The sequence below is a fragment of the Ranitomeya variabilis genome, chromosome 5 (assembly GCF_051348905.1).
Source record: "Ranitomeya variabilis isolate aRanVar5 chromosome 5, aRanVar5.hap1, whole genome shotgun sequence".
NCBI lineage: Eukaryota > Metazoa > Chordata > Amphibia > Anura > Dendrobatidae > Ranitomeya > Ranitomeya variabilis.
The window spans coordinates 556,582,913-556,600,659 of NC_135236.1; the positions used below are offsets into that span (position 1 = coordinate 556,582,913).

The 17,747-nt window shown below is 45.2% G+C and overlaps 1 protein-coding gene across 4 annotated transcripts in view; it reads right to left on the reverse strand.

Moving 5' to 3' along the window:
• The window catches only part of NSD1 (nuclear receptor binding SET domain protein 1), a 159,238-nt gene that overhangs the window by 14,711 nt on the left and 126,780 nt on the right, over positions 1–17,747 (reverse strand). For all 4 annotated transcript variants that reach the window (XM_077265941.1, XM_077265940.1, XM_077265943.1 and 1 more), the window contains exons 20-22: positions 15,817–15,958; positions 12,160–12,266; positions 11,159–11,348 (exon numbers count right to left, since the gene is read on the reverse strand). In XM_077265941.1, the coding sequence (XP_077122056.1) occupies positions 11,159–11,348; positions 12,160–12,266; positions 15,817–15,958 (439 nt within the window). The remainder of the gene's footprint in view (positions 1–11,158; positions 11,349–12,159; positions 12,267–15,816; positions 15,959–17,747) is intronic.

The window sequence follows — 17,747 nt, forward strand, 5'->3', positions numbered from 1 at the left end:
TTTCCAGAAAGGTATCCAGTCCCCTCTTAAATTTAATTAATGAATCACTCATTACAACATCATACGGCAGAGAGTTCCATAGTCTCACTGCTCTTACAGTAAAGAATCCGCGTCTGTTATTATGCTTAAACCTTCTTTCCTCCAGACGTAGAGGATGCCCCCTTGTCCCTGTCTCAGGTCTATGATTAAAAAGATCATCAGAAAGGTCTTTGTACTGTCCCCTCATATATTTATACATTAACATAAGATCACCCCTTAGTCTTCGTTTTTCCAAACTAAATAGCCCCAAGTGTAATAACCTATCTTGGTATTGCAGACCCCTCAGTCCTCTAATAACCTTGGTCGCTCTTCTCTGCACCCGCTCCAGTTCAGCTATGTCTTTCTTATACACCGGAGACCAGAACTGTGCACAGTATTCTAAGTGTGGTCGAACTAGTGACTTGTATAGAGGTAAAATTATGTTCTCCTCATGAGCATCTATGCCTCTTTTAATACATCCCATTATTTTATTTGCCTTTGTAGCAGCTGCCTGACACTGGCCACTGACTATGAGTTTGTCATCCACCCATACACCCAGGTCTTTTTCATTGACGGTTTTGCCCAGAGTTTTAGAATTAAGCACATAGTTATACATCTTATTACTTCTACCCAAGTGCATGACCTTACATTTATCCCCATTAAAGCTCATTTGCCATTTATCAGCCCAAGCTTCTAGTTTACATAAATCATCCTGTAATATAAAATTGTCCTCCCCTGTATTGATTACCCTGCAGAGTTTAGTGTCATCTGCAAATATTGAAATTCTACTCTGAATGCCCCCTACAAGGTCATTAATAAATATGTTAAAAAGAAGAGGGCCCAATACTGACCCCTGTGGTACCCCACTGCTAACCGTGACCCAGTCCGAGTGTGCTCCATTAATAACCACCCTTTGTTTCCTATCCCTGAGCCAGCTTCTCAACCCACTTACACATATTTTCCCCTATCCCCATTACTCTCATTTTATGTAACAACCTTTTGTGTGGCACCGTATCAAAAGCTTTGGAAAAGTCCATATATACTACGTCCACTGGGTTCCCTTGGTCCAGTCCGGAACTTACCTCTTCATAGAAGCTGATCAAATTAGTCTGACATGAACGGTCCCTAGTAAACCCGTGCTGATACTGGGTCATGAGGTTATTCCTCTTCAGATACTCCAGCATAGCATCCCTTAGAATGCCCTCCAGGATTTTACCCACAGTAGAGGTTAAACTTACTGGCCTATAATTACCGAGTTCAGTTTTTGCCCCTTTTTTGAATATTGGCACCACATTTGCTATACGCCAGTCCTGTGGTACAGACCCTGTTATTATGGAGTCTTTAAAGATTAAAAATAATGGTCTATCAATGACTGTACTTAGTTCCTGCAGTACTCGGGGGTGTATCCCATCCGGGCCCGGAGATTTGTCAATTTTAGTTATTTTTAGACGCCGCTGTACTTCCTGCTGGGTTAAGCAGGTGACATTTAATGGGGAATTATTATCACTAGTCATATTGGCTGCCATGGGATTTTCTTTTGTAAATACTGATGAAAAAAAAGTCATTTAGCATATTGGCTTTTTCCTCATCCTCATCCACCATTTCACCCAGACTATTTTTAAGGGGGCCAACACTGTCATTTTTTAGTTTCTTACTGTTTATATAGTTAAAGAATATTTTGGGATTATTTTTACTCTCTCTGGCAATGAGTCTCTCTGTCTCAATCTTTGCTGCCTTGATTTGCTTTTTACAGAATGTATTTAATTTTCTGTATTTATTTAATGCCTCCTCACTACCTACTTCCTTTAATTCTCTAAATGCTTTCTTTTTGTCCCTTATTGCGCCCCTTACAGCTCTATTTAGCCATATTGGTTTCCTCCTATTTCTAGTATGTTTATTCCCATACGGTATATACTGTGCACAGGTCCTATCCAGGATGCTAATAAATGTCTCCCATTTTCTTTGTGTATTTTTGTGTCTCAGGATATCGTCCCAGTTAATTGCACCAAGATCCTCTCTCATCCGTTGGAAATTTGCCCTCCTGAAGTTTAGTGTCCTTGTCACCCCCCTTCTACCCATCTTATTAAAGGTTACATGAAAACTTATTATTTTGTGATCACTATTCCCCAAGTGACCCCCAACCCTTATATTTGATATGCGGTCTGGCCTGTTGGTTAATATTAGGTCTAGCAGTGCCCCCCTCCTTGTTGGGTCCTGAACCAGTTGTGAAAGGTAATTGTCTCTCATAGTTGTCAAAAACCGATTACCTTTGCTGGAACTGCAGGTTTCTGTTCCCCAATCTATTTCAGGATAGTTGACGTCCCCCATAATAATGACTTCTCCTTGAGTCGCAGCTTCATCTATTTGCTTTACGAGGATATTCTCCATTGCTTCCATTAGTTTTGGAGATTTATAACAAACCCCTATCAGTAATTTATTATTTTTTCCCCCCTCCCCTTATCTCCACCCACAGGGACTCTACATTTTCATTAGATTCACCTATATTATCACGCAGGATGGGTTTTAAGGTCGATTTTACAAACAGACACACCCCACCCCCTCGCTTATCTGTACGGTCATTTCTGAAAAGGCTATAGCCCTGCAAGTTAACAGCCCAGTCATGGCTCTCATCCAGCCATGTTTCAGATATCCCCACCATGTCATAATTATGCTCCAACAACATTAGTTCTAATTCATCCATTTTGTTGGCGAGGCTTCTGGCATTAGTATACATGCACTTGATGTTACTCTCTGTACCTCTATTCTTTCTTAAATTACTAACTGTTCTAACCCCACCCCCCATGCCACCGCCACCCCCAACTTCCTTATTTGTGCCCAGGTCTCTATCTGAACTATCTTCCCCTCCTATAAAATGAATACCCCCCCCCCCCCCAATCCCTAGTTTAAACACTCCTCCAACCTTCTAGCCATTTTCTCCCCCAGCACAGCTGCACCTTCCCCATTGAGGTGCAGCCCGTCCCTAGCGTAGAGCCTGTAGCCAACTGAGAAGTCGGCCCAGTTCTGCAGGAACCCAAACCCCTCCTTCCTACACCAATTCTTGAGCCACTTATTAACCTCCCTAATCTCCCGTTGCCTCTCTGGCGTGGCACGTGGTACAGGCAGTATTTCGGAAAATACCACGTTGGAGGTCCTTGCTTTCAGCTTGCAGCCTAATTCCCTGAAATCATCTTTAAGGACCTTCCACCTACCTCTAACTTTGTCATTTGTACCAATGTGCACCATGACCGCTGGGTCCTCACCAGCCCCTCCCAGTAATCTGTCCACCCGATCAGCGATGTGTCGGACTCGAGCGCCAGGTAGGCAGCACACCGTCCGACGATCCCTGTCTTTGTGACAGATTGCCCTATCTGTTCCCCTAATAATTGAGTCCCCCACTACCAGCACCTGTCTGGCCTGCCCTGCTCTCCTATTTCCCTCCTTACTGGAGCAGTCACTCCTCCGGCTTTCAGAGGACATGCCTGGCTGCAGCAGTGCTACCCCTTCACTGGCACCCCCCTCATCTGCCAACTTAGCAAACTTATTGGGGTGTGCCAGATCAGGACTAGCCTCCCTGGCACTCTTCCCTCTACCCCGCCTTCTATCTGTCACCCAGCTAACTGCCACACTGTCCTGCAGCTCCATCCTACCATCCCCCTCCTCATCTATCCCATTGAGCGTCTGCTCTGTGAGCAGAAGACTCCTCTCCATATTGTCTATGGATCTCAGTGTTGCCAGCTGCACATTTAGATCCAGTATCTGGGTTTCCAAATGCACAATGTGCTCACATCTCGCACAGCAGTATGCACCCTCGACCGGCTGGTCAAGGACTGCATACATGTGGCAAGATGTACACTGGATGGCATTAACAATTTTGGAGCACATTTCCTAATGGGGATTGCACCACACAGAAACGTTAATTAAAAATAAATACAAAGTATTAATTAAACCCAAAAAAAAAAAAAAAAAAAAAAACAGAAGCAATTCCTCCCTTGGAAACTCCCTGATTCCAAAGTCACTGAATCACAAGTCACACACTTACCGCCGTTCACACTTACACTCAGGTCACACTCAGCTCGCTCACACTCGCTGTGCTGAAGATTTATAGATTTTTTTTTTTTTTCTCTCTATCTCCCCTCAACAGCAATCCACCTTGCTGTTCAGATGCACTTCCAATTCATCCCCCAAAGTGTCTGAGCCAGCCCTCCAGGAATTTTTCGGGGTGCTGACCCTCTGAGCGCTCTGGTAGGCCGATGATACGGATATTGTTCCGTCGTAGTCTGTTCTCAAGATCATCTGCCTTCTGCTTCCATGCATTTATAGAGCCGGCCACTTTTGTCAGTTTAGCCTCCACCGGTACATAATTGTCTTCCAGGCGAGATACCCGTGATTCAACCTCTGTGATATGACCCCTCATGGATTGCATGTCTTGTCGAAGGCGCCCCACCTCAGAGTGCACCTCCTCTATCTTCCCAGTTAATGACGTCCTGGTCAGAGATATAGCTTGCATCAGTTGTTCAGATGCCTGTTTCAGGATCAAGTCCTCCTGATCTCCACCTTCCTCATCATCAGAGGCATAGTTTTTTGATTGATTTTCAGGTCTGCTCACAGGTGAGGGATTATTCTTTTTTGAGCGTACACTGTCAGGAGGATCCAACGGTACATACTTTCTAAGTTTTTCAGCTGCGCCTGAGTTTTTGGAGCGGTTCATGTTTAATACTGTAGAGTCAAATTATCCCTTCAGCAAGGTATAGCCACTGCCTGGTTAATGTATCAATATGTCACAGTGCACACACAGCCAGTAAGGTCCTCCCAGCAACACCCGGCTGAGTCAGTATTATATTGCAGACCCCACGCTATGAGTTCAGAGTAGGGGAAAATCCAAGAAACAGTTAGTAAATGTGGGCTCCACTTCCCAGCAGCTGCAGGGTGTAATTAAAGTGGCCAGCCGTCAGTAAGTTGTGGCAGATTCTGTGCCCACTGTCAGGGCTGCAGGGCAGGGGGAGGGAGTCTCAGTGGCACCAGAGCCAGCCGGCGCTATGCGGCGCTTTATGGTATTAATGAGGGGGAGCACGGGGTCCGTTTCTCAGGACTCACACCGCGCAATCCCCCTCTCGTACCTTGATTAGCTGTGCCGGAATGCAGCCAGCTCCCTCATGAGCCGCGGGGCTCACTACGCGCCGTCTGCCTCCAGTGCACGCTGCAGGGAAGATGGCCGCCGTCTCCTGTCGACTCTGCCCTCCGTCTGTGCGCTCCAGGAGCTCACCCGACCGGAGCCGCACCTTGCGCCCCCTCAGAAGCCGGGGACCCCCAGGCACCCAGAGGAGCACAGCGGTATCCACAGGGACCCTCCCGGGCAAGTATATGGCACGATGTGTGTCAGGATTATGGGAGCTCCAGCCAAACACGTCCGCACAGCTCCTCTACATCGCCACGCCCCCTACAAACTTTTTTGATGGCTTCAAGAATAAGGCTGGATCACATTCTTGCATTCTATGCTGAGCACTTACGTTGCTGTTTGTGTAAATTCCACAAAAATGTGATTCAGACAAAACCCCCAATGGAACCACCACCATGAGGTAGATAGACACTTCGTCTTCTCTGAACTATACAAGACAGAGTACAAAGTCCAAATATATAAAAGAGCACAGTGTCAAAAATTTCCATTGCACAACTCCACAAATAGACGTATCAGGCATGTATCGCGCCCCCCCCCCTCCCCGAAGAAGCCCACGCGAAACGCGCGTTGGGGCTGTTCTCCCCTGCACTACCACATACAGGTTACAATGGGTGAGATGCTTTTTTTTGGTTACCTATTCCAGCCATGGTCTGATTCCATTATGTGAACATCTTGGGGTTAGTGAAGTGAAGTGCACATAGTACATCACCCAGCTTTGCACACAGACTTTCCTCTGCTCCTAGCAATTTCATGGTATGCCTTTCAGCTAACCCCAACTTACCCTGTGATATTTATGACCTTGTTTACTTAGGCTTGATTGTATGCATCTGGTCCACCCTTAATTCTCTGACCAAGATGAGCAGAGACCACTCCTCTCTGCTTCACACCTGAACGCACTTAGTTGTACAAATATTGCATAGCAAAAGTCTGCATAGACTTCAGTCTGCAGTGTGATCCCTAGAAGTGTGTCCTAAAAGTGTGGATTACATTAGAATTAAAACCTGAATTGAACCTGAAGGGAACTGAAGGTAACTGGCCAGGCACTGCAAACAATGTTTCAGTTTGTTGTCACTTTCACCCCTATATTCTTTCACTTTCTGCTACCTCCCCCAATCCCCACACCAAGTAAGGAACTGTTCATCTCCTCTCCAATCCTCCCCATCCATCTCACCTCCTCATCAGAACTGTTCCTTAACATACAATCCTCTGTCTCAAAGCACAGGCAGCCCCCTCATGCCCTCTCCTGCTCCCACCTGCTAACACTATCTCTCCTCCTTCTCACTGCTGGTGATATCTCTCCAAATCCTGGTCCTCCTCACCATATTCCCACAGTCATTTCTACCTCCCATCCACGCTCCATCACAAACTTCCGTAACCTCTCTAACCTTATACCCATTCGCCCAGCCCCCACTTCCCCAGTCCCACCAACAGGAGCTCTGTGGAACGCTCGCTCTGTCTGTAACAAGCTTTCCTACATCCATGATCTCTTTGTTACTACCAAACTTTCCTTCCTCGCCATCACCGAAACCTGGCTCACCCCTTCTGACACAGCCTCCCCTGCTGCACTCTCTTACGGTGGCTTCCACCTTTCTCACACACCCCGCCCCAGCAGCAAGCATGGCGGAGGAGTTGGTTTTCTGCTGTCAGATAACTGCTCCTTCACCCCAATCCCACTGCCACCCTCTGTTACCCTCCCTTCCTTTGAGGTGCACTCTGTGCGCATCTACTCCCCCTCCAACCTCCAACTGGCTGCCATTTACCGCCCCCCAGGGCCAGCCACCACCTTCTTTGACCACTTCACCACCTGGCTACTTCATTTCCTTTCCGTGGACATCCCCACTATCATCATGGGCGATTTCAACATCCCCATTGACACTTCCCTCTCAGCTGCCACTAAACTTCTATCTCTCGCTTCCTCCTTCGGCCTCACTCAATGGTCTTCTGCAGCCACTCACAAAGATGGTCACACACTGGACCTCATCTTCACCCGCCTCTGCTCCCTATCTAACCTCTCTAACTCACCTCTTCCACTCTCTGACCACAAACTTCTCACATTCTCATCTCTCTCCACTCCATGTCTACAATCCCCACCCCACAAACTTTCACACCCTCGCAGAAATCTTAAACATCTTGACCTACATTCATTCTCCGAATCCCTCCTCCCTCTCACAGACATAAGTTCCATACACAATGCGGATGACGCTGCCGCTCTATATAACACCACAATAGCTGTAGCTTTGGAATCTGCTGCCCCACTTACACATACCAAAGCTTGCAAAATCAACAGACAGCCCTGGCACACCAGCCTGACCAAAGAACTGAGGCGAGCTTCCAGGGCTGCTGAGCGCAGATGGAAAAGATCCCACTCCAACGACCACTTCATCGCATTCAAACAGTCCCTCACTACTTTCAAGACCACACTCGCCACAGCTAAACAAACCTACTTCTCATCTCTCATATCCTCCCTGTCTCACAACCCTAAACAGTTATTCAACACTTTCAATTCTCTCCTCCGTCCCCCAGCACCTCCTCCCTCCCCACTCATCTCAGCTGAAGACTTTGCCTCATTTTTCAAGCAGAAGATTGATAGCATCAGAGACAGTTTTGGTCAACAAGCCCCAGAGCCCTTCCTCCCGACTTCCCAGCCCTCCACCTCCAAAATCAACTTCTCCACCATTACAGAAGATCAACTCTCCACTCTACTCTCAAGATCGCATCTCACCACCTGTGCACTTGACCCACTCCCATCCCACCTCATCCCAAACCTCACCACAGTCTTCATCCCAACCCTAACCCATCTCTTCAACCTATCACTAACAACTGGTGTTTTCCCCTCAAGCTTTAAACATGCCTCCATCACACCTATCCTCAAAAAGCCCTCTCTTGACCCATCCTCTGTATCTAGCTATCGCCCTATATCACTTCTCCCTTATGCCTCCAAACTACTGGAACACCACATCTACCTTGAACTGTCCTCCCATCTCTCTTCTTGCTCCCTCTTTGACCGCCTACAATCTGGCTTCCGGTCACACCACTCCACTGAAACTGCCCTAACTAAGGTCACCAACGACCTCCTAACCGCCAAGAGCAAGCGACACTACTCTGTTCTCCTCCTCCTCGACCTGTCGGCTGCCTTTGACACAGTGGACCATTCCCTATTATTACAGACCCTCTCATCCCTTGGCATCACAGACTTGGCCCTATCCTGGATCTCATCATACCTAACAGACCGGACATTCAGCGTCTCCCACTCACACACCACCTCCTCACCTCGCCCCCTATCTGTCGGAGTCCCGCAAGGTTCAGTCCTTGGGCCCCTGCTCTTCTCCATTTACACCTTTGGCCTGGGACAGCTCATAGAATCTCATGGCTTTCAGTATCACCTCTATGCTGATGACACACAGATCTACATCTCTGGACCAGATATCACCTCCCTACTAACCAGAATCCCTCAATGTCTGTCCACTATTTCATCCTTCTTCTCCGCTAGATTTCTGAAACTTAACATGGACAAAACAGAATTCATCATCTTTCCCCCATCTCACGCGACCCCCCCAACAAACCTAACCATTACAGTAAATGGCTGCCCACTCTCCCCAGTCCCACAAGCTTGCTGCCTCGGGGTAATCCTTGACGCTGATCTCTCCTTCAAACCACATATCCAAGCCCTTTCCACTTCCTGCCGACTTCAACTCAAAAATATTTCACGAATCCGTTCATTCCTCAACCAAGAATCTGCAAAAACCCTAGTCTATGCCCTCATCATCTCTCGCCTTGACTACTGCAACCTCCTGCTCTGTGGCCTCCCCTCGAACACTCTCGCACCCCTCCAATCTATTCTAAACTCTGCTGCCCGACTAATCCACCTGTCCCCCCGCTATTCCCCGGCCTCTCCCCTCTGTCAATCCCTCCACTGGCTCCCCATTGCCCAAAGACTCCAGTACAAAACCTTAACCATGACATACAAAGCCATCCACAACCTGTCTCCTCCATACATCTGTGACCTCGTCTCCCGGTACTTACCTACACGCAACCTCCGATCCTCACAAGATCTCCTTCTCTACTCCCCTCTTATCTCCTCTTCCCACAATCGCATACAAGATTTCTCTCGCATATCACCCCTACTCTGGAACCCTCTACCACAACACATCAGACTCTCGCCTACCATCGAAATCTTCAAAAAGAACCTGAAGACTCACCTCTTCCGACAAGCCTACAACCTGCAGTAACCACCGATCAACCAAACCGCTGCACGACGAGCTCTATCCTCACCTACTGTATTCTCACCCATCCCTTGTAGATTGTGAGCCTTCGCAGGCAGGGTCCTCACTCCTCCTGTACCAGTTATGACTTGTATTGTTTAAGATTATTGTACTTGTTTTTATTATGTATACCCCTCCTCACATGTAAAGCTCCATGGAATAAATGGCACTATAACAATAAATAAATAATAATAATAATAGTTTGTCTCTTTCCTCACCACATGTTATGGTGTAATTTTGCGATTATGTAGATATTTCCTTGTTTTCTATACAAATGGGTCTGTCTTTTGACCTTCGTCAGTTGATTAATATTTATTGTCTGCTCTGTTACATGTCATATTATTATAAAGAGCGTATGTTACTCTCACATTTTTAATCCCATGCCTGATATGATATGTCTATTTGTGGAGTTGTGCAATGGAATTTTTTTTGACACTGCGCGCCACTTTTCCATCGCTTTTCTTTTAAATCTTTTAAATATAAGTTATTGTTTATATTTTTGTAATAAAAACTGACATTTTTTATATATTTGGACTTTGTACTCTATGTCTCGTATAGGTTTATCAGAGTCCGCTTTCTGGTCCAGCAACATATACAATGACACTATTGTGTCTTTAATTTTTCTTTTTTGGTTTGGTTGATATTGAATGTACTTCGTCCTCTCTGGTGGTATCCATCTTTTGAGGTGTGAACAGATCTGTAGTAATCCACACTTGAGCGCTAAAAAGACGCCTAAAATGATGGGACACCGCCAGAAAAAAGACCTGCCTCATAAGGAGCGGTCCCATCAGGGGTTTTGTCTGAATCGCAGTTTGGGGGAATTTACACAGAAACCCCAAAGTGCTCAGTGGACAGCGCAAGATAAATGTGAGCCGAGCCTTATTACAATTTTGTTGGGGTAGAATGAACAAAAAGAAGTACAAGAATTGTCCTTATTTTTATTTTTGCACGGTATAAGTGATGAGGCAGATTTATTCTTTGGGTCGGTGCGATTACAGCGATACTACATTCAGAATTTTTTTTTTAGGTTTTACTACTATCAACACAGTAAAAATGTTTGTTTTTTTAAAGTTTTTTCCATGACCATATTCTGAGAGCTGTAACGTATTTTTTGGCAAACAGCTGTATACGGGTTTTTTTTTTTTTTTGGCTGGACGAGTTGCAGATTTTTTAGTACCATTTTGAAGTACATAATATTTTTTTTTATTCGGTTGTTAAGGGGTTAAAGAAAGCCCAATTTTTGTAGTCGTAGGAAAAAAAAATTAGACTGCAGGCTTCTGAATCCTCATAGCGCTCATCCCATGCAGTCAGGATTCTCCGGTGCCGGTTTAGAGAGTGGGAGATCATGTAACTGCAAGCATGCGATCTGCATACTTCCAGCCACACTCCAAATAAACGCCGAGTGGCCTCACTAATACAGGTGAATTGAGTGAGATTCTGTACGTCTAGTCGGCACGTGACCGCATCTATGCAAATTGCCAACACTGGAAAAATCCTGACAGAGTGCAGTGCACACGCTGTGAAGATTCATATTTCTGCAGTTACACGGAGAACTGCAGACACTAATTCACAATCTTGGACAACCCCTTTAAGTTCAGCGTGAGAGCCCAAGACTGTGAAAGGGACAGGTCTATCCATGTCTTTAGAGATGCACCACCTAAAATAGACATTTTAATGATCTTACAAAATTATATCCATTTACCTGCAGGTCTACGAGTTAAACTTAAGCAGTCTGCATGGTATACTTTTGGGCAGCCTGGTTTTTTGCAAGATACAAGCTGTCCTCCATCTCCACAACTGAAACACTCATCTTCATGTTCTTTAACCATCACCGTTTTCTTGCGCTTCACATACTTCCTCCTGGTTTTATCTTCAGGAGCAGTTGGCTGATTCTGGGTGTGAAATCAGAGGAAAATTAGTCATTTATGTTTTATATCAAACATAACACAATGACAACACAATTGGTGAGATTCAGAGCGTTTAACATCATAGTGACACAGCTTAACACATCCTCAACAAGGGATTCCCAGGTACAGTATTTACAGGTCAGGTCCTGTTGCCTGCAGTTTGCTGCATAGAGGTAGCTGCTGGCTGTGTGACACAGTGCAATCTCACTAAGCAACTACAGTAATCAGAGCTAGCTCTGATCACTTCAGTTTAACCCTTAGGCTAGGATCACACTTGCATTCATAAATGTTATTTGTCTGTTGCATTTTAGGAACAGAAATTCAATTCATGTCCAAAAAGGAATAATGTCATATTTGAAGCAACTGGAAGCAGAAAAGCTCCTTCAACAGGTATGGGGTCAGTCCAAGTTCTGTTCTGTTTTGGTGATTAAGGTTACGCTTGTATTCTGGGAACATTGACATAAAACAGTGTGCATGGATGAACCAAGGCTTCGGTGCTGCGATCGCCATTTTAGGGGTTAGAGAATTTTGTTGGTTCAAGAACACCAGTGGGACACCAATGGTTTGTCATGGGGCTACAAAGGGCTTGTACTCCTAGGAGTAGGACAGGTCTTCATAGAATTCATCCCCTCAATACGGAAGTATTGAATTTATTACAAGCTTCAAGGAAAAAAATACAATGTAAAACCTTTTTATTCAACAAGAAAGTTGACAACCTCTAATGTAATACAAATGTATGCACCAACTAGAGAAAAAAGTGCGCACATATCTTAAGTTTTCATTTTACAAGACATACCTTAGGCCTAACACCAAGGAAACCGCTGCAATTTGGAGCACCACATTTACACACAGTCTTCCCATTTCCAAGACATTCCAGGTTGTAATTGAAAGTTAATTCTGTTCCTGAAAATGTTAAATGGTCACAAATACCATGATGTACTGTTTATCAAATCAACTAACATTAAGAACATTTTTTTATTGATTAAAAAAAAACAAACAAAAAAAACAACAATTGGCCATGTGATTCACGCTGCCTGAACCATGCCTGTCGGTGCTTTTGCAGCTGGGAAAGCGTTACTCTGAAACCTGCTGCACAGTCTGCAGAGACACAAGCCCTGGTCAGCTTTTCAAAGTAGGTTTTATCTGAAATGCCACAGAAAAGCGTGAACACAACTATAATAACCCAGCCAGACTCTGATTCAAGCTATTTGGTTAAAACAGCAGGAATCAGAGGACAGTTTCCCTTAAAAGAAGCCCTCCTTCCATAAAAAAAAAATCATATCCCCTAAATATAGTGCTCTCATCATATTATATAGCACTGTATATTTACAATTGCTCATTTTGCCTTTCTACCCAGATAATTATTTACTTTTCCATTAGATCTATGACATCACATGATTAAAAACTGACCATCTGAATCCATCTAAGCTTTATGTAGAAACAAGAGGTCAATTTTCTCTGCACAAGTCATCATTGCAAAAGTCTCTGGTGGGGGATGGGGGGAGGAGGGAGCAGCTGGGTCAGGGGTTGGAAGAGGGGAATAATAAATGCAGGGACAAGAGACTTCCTATTTCTACACAGAGCAGAGAAAAGAATTAACTGAGCATAAAGGCAAATTGAGCAATTAAAGTACAAAGTGCGATATAATATGATTGCTATATATTAAGAGGATAAAAATGTTGAAGGAGTGATTCTTTAAACATGCTACTTTCACACATCAGGTTTTTTGTTTCAGGCACAATCCGGCAAGTTTTGAAAAAAACTGATCCGTTTTTGTTTTTTTTAAGCCGCATCCATTAGCGCTGGATTGCGCCTGATGGGCAGACGTTTCATCCGTTTTCCTCCGGACCCGTCCAAACAGTCGTTTCCGGCGGAGGGAGAAAATGTCCAGAGGAACGTTTTTTTTGTCCGGCGAAAAAAGCAAACAGTGACGGAGCCGACCAAAACCGCGTGAAACGGAGATGTGAAACAATGAATCCGGTTTTCCAAGCATTTTCCATTGAACTCATGCATCCTCTCTCTCTCCTTTTATCCAGAAAGTCACTGTAAACTCCATGTTAAAAATAAAAATCGGATCCGGCAGAAAAACCGATACGTTGCATCAGTTTTTTCTCTATTTGCAACGGATCCGTTTTTTCCAATATTAGCCGGATTCTGACTGAAACAAAAAACCTGATGTGTGAAAGTAGCCTAACATTTTCAAACTCAGTAGCAGCATTTACCAACTATGTTACTGGATCTCTTACTAAATACCTGCCAATATATATATAAAAAAAAAAAATCACTGTAGACATGATTATGCACAAAATTTTTAATATTGTGGTCTCAAGCATCTATAATAATTAGTGAGGAGCAAATATACTCGTTACTCGAGATTTCTCGAGCATGCTCGGGGGTCCTCAGAGTATTTTTTAGTGATCGGAAATTTAGTTTTTCTTGCCGCAGCCGAATGATTTACATCTGTTAGCCAGCATAAGTACATGTGGGGGTTGCCTGGTTGCTAGGGAATCCCCACATGTAATCAAGCTGACAAAGATGTAAATCATTCAGCTGAGGTGAGGAAAACAATCTCCGAGCACTAAAAAATACTCGGAGGACCCCCGAGCATGCTCAAGAAATCTCGAGTAACGAGTACCGTATTTTTCCGACTATAAGACGCACTTTTTTCCCTCCAAATTTGGGAGGAAAGTGTGGGTGCGTCTTATAGTACGGATATAGCATGTGGGGAGGGGGGCAGCAGCGAGTGGGATCGCAATGATATCCCACTTCAGGATGTCCCCGCTGCCGGAATCAGCTGCTGGGGAAACCACATGGCCCCGCTGATTAAGTGCAGTGGATATTCATTAGCGGCTCCCCGCCCACCGATCAGCTGAGCTGTGAGCAGCAAATGAATACTGCACTTAAGCAGCGACACACAGTTTCCCCAGCACTGATTCTGGGGAGAATCTGTGTGTCCGGGGGAGGAGGCAGCAGCAGCAGGGGCCAGGAGATCGTTGCATACCTGCCTGTGCTGGACGCTGAGCTGTCTGTGGTGCACAAGGAGGACCTGTGTGATGTCAGAAGTGGGCGGGCTGGAGCATCACATGGCAGCTCAGTGCCCTCCCTCTTCTGACATCATCATAGGTCCTTCAGACTCCCACCTAGAATCTGCAGCTTCCTCTTATGTCCTGCGCGTGCGCTGTGGAAAGGCAACAAGAGAGAGGGCTCTGTGTGTGCAGCCATGGGATGCTCCAGCTTTTACCTCACCACAGGCTGGCTCCCACAATTAAGAGGTTAGTCTTTACAAAACACAATAAAGCACTCTGCCACTCCTTTGGTGAACTATAACCCCCAGCATGTCATAGGATCTGCAGGACATGCTGGGAGTTATAGTTCTCCCATGGGATTTTAAAGCAGCACTCCAGTGTTATTTTGCAGTGCTGGAGTGGTGCTTTCACTATAAGCCCTGTGCCCCCATTCTTATACTCACCCTCCAGTGTCTTCATATAGTACTTCACAGACACCACACTGGTCCCGCAGCTTCCAACATAATAACGTACTATTATATATAATAACACCACAAATAATAGTATGTTATTTATGTTATTAAATATTTTACCACATATTTTTTTCCCCTATTTTCCACCTCTAAAACCTGGGTGCGCCTTATAGTCCGGTGCGTCCTATAGTCCGAAAAATACGGTATATTCGCTCATCACTAATAATATTTTATGGGTAAAGCTGAACACAAAAGGAACAGGAAAAATGAGTAAATTGTAATCAGGGCTGTGGAGTCGGAATCGTGGAGTCAGTGTCCACTTTGGTGGAGGTGGAATAAAATGGACCAACTGCAACTGCTAAAATATACAATAAATTGGGTACAGCAGTACAATGCAGGATATGCTGTAAAGGTTTTCATAAGAATTTGGGAAAGTTCTGAAATATATCCTATAAATGTCTGTTCTGTTCCTGATCTGAGGATCTGGGCTTTTAGTGGAGATGAATCTGTGCTGCAGTTTACGTAAATGCTCAGTAGTGAGGCACGGCTGTGGTGTCGTAGTCCAGATGAATCTGTGCTGCACTTTATGTACATGCTCAGTAGTGAGGCGGGGCTGTGGGGTCGTAGTTGAGATGAATCTGTGCTGCACTTTATGTACATGCTCAGTAGAGACCAGTGCCATGTAGTCGTAGTTGAGATGAATCTGTGCTGCACTTTATGTACATGCTCAGTAGTGAGGCAGGGCTGTGGGGTCGTAGTTGAGATGAATCGGTGCTGCAGTTTACGTACATGCTCAGCAGTGAGGCAGTGCTGGGGAGTTGTAGTTGAGATGAATCTGTGCTGCACTTTATGTACATGCTCAGTAGTGAGGCACGCTTATGGAGTCACAATCGTAAGTCAGGGAAATTGAGTAGTCAGAGGTTTGGCTTCCCAACCCCACAGCCCTGATTGTAATATAACAATTGTTTTTCTTACCAGATTTAATATCAAATAGGGCAAAAAGACCCACTCGTGTGTCACCGTTCACAGTCCATTTCTGAGTCTCGCAGTTTGGCTGGCAGCAGTGGTTCATAAAGCGTGCAAAATTTCCCTTTGGTCCAGCATCAATCACACGATCCTATAAAGAAGATAGAGATAGGAGCTCAGGGATTAGGAAACTAGTTTTTCAGATGAGAGAGATTGCCCAGTAATAAAATGAACATTGTGTCACGTCATGGATGTGAAAAGTAAAAAAAAACAAAAAAAAAAAGAAAAAAAAAAACAACAACACATTAATTCACTTTAAAATTGTTGTCATGGGGCTCCCACTGTGACATCATTTAATTTCGTGTTAATTTTATGCATTTTTTCTTCAAACTTCTAACGTTGCCTAAATTAGTTTTTTTTTATGCAGGATGAGTAGTAATAAATGACAGCATTTCTTTTACCCCTTGAAGACCAGGGGTATTTCCATTTCCGCTTTTTGCTCACCTTCTCAGAGTCATACCTTTTACATTTTTCTGCCAATATGGCTGTGTGAGGGTTTGTTTTTTGCAGGATGAGCTTTAAGTTTGAATGACACCATAATATTTACCATATTGTGTACTGGAAAAAACAGGAACTCCTCCTTCTCCATCGAGGAGATCACAGAGCAGAGTGACTTCATCCTGAAATGCCGGACCTTGACAAATTTGTTTAGGAGTTTTAGGTCCAGGATGGACCTCACTGTTCCATCCTTCTTCGGGACCACATATAGCTTTGAGTAGAACCACTCAAACCTCTCCTTTTCTGGTACTGGAATAATGACCCAGCTAGATGAAACGAATCGATGGCCTGGTTAAAGGACCGTGTCCGCGCTTTCGCTTTGGAAGAACGAGAGGGGAAGAACCATGCTGGGGAGGGGGGGGGGTTATTCTATTTTGTATCCGGAGGACACCAGGTCCCTGACCCATTCATCGTGAACGACAGAGCCAGGCATGACGAAACCGGAGTAGACGGCTAACTACTCTGCTGGTGTTGACCGGATAATGCCACGTGTCATTTAGGTGAAAATCTATGGGACCTGGATCCTATCTGGACTGCTTAGGTCAGCTCTTCCACGACTTCGTTGGCCTTATACGAAACCTGGGGACCTCTGTCCTCATGAGGGGAGCGCCCAGATCCAAAAGAGTTGGCTGTACTGTACGAACCGGGATTGCTGTGAAAGGATCGGAAACAAGACTCTTGCGGGCGGCGAAAGGGTCTCTTAGCTTTCTGCTGGGGGAGGAATTTACTCTTCCCTCCTGTGGCGTCAGAGATAAGCTGATCCAGCTTCTCTCTGAACAAATGACCGATCTGGTAAGGCAGAGAGGTTAGGGACTTTTTGGACGCAGAGTCAGCTCGCCATTCCCTGAGCCACAGTGCCCGCCTAATAGAGGCTGCATTTGAGGCCACAAGCGTTGTTAGCCACGTCCAGAGAAGCGTGTACCAAATAGTCCCCGGCCAAAGCAATCTGATTGGCCAGATCTGCTGCCTCCGAGAGAAGATCACTACCCTGTATGGCTCTGCTCAGAACATCTGTCCAGGAGACCATTGCTTTAGCTAACCATGTCGCGGTGAAAGAGGGAGAGTGCTGAGCCTGAGGCTTCAAAAACCAAACAAGCAAGGTTCTCTATCAGATGGTCCGTAGGATCTTTAAATCGAGGATCCATCTGGTAAGGATAGAAGGGTTTTGGAGACCAGATGAGATAAAGGTGGATCAACCGGAGATTTCACCCACTGCTTACGCAGATCCGGTGAAAACGGGTATCTCGCCTCAAGAGGCTTTTGACCTGAGAATCGTTTGTCCGGCCTCTCTCTATGTCATCGAAGTATGTCCTGAAACTCGGGGTGATCGGCAAACACCCTATGAGGACGTTTGGTCCTTTTGAAGGACACCGCGTGATCTG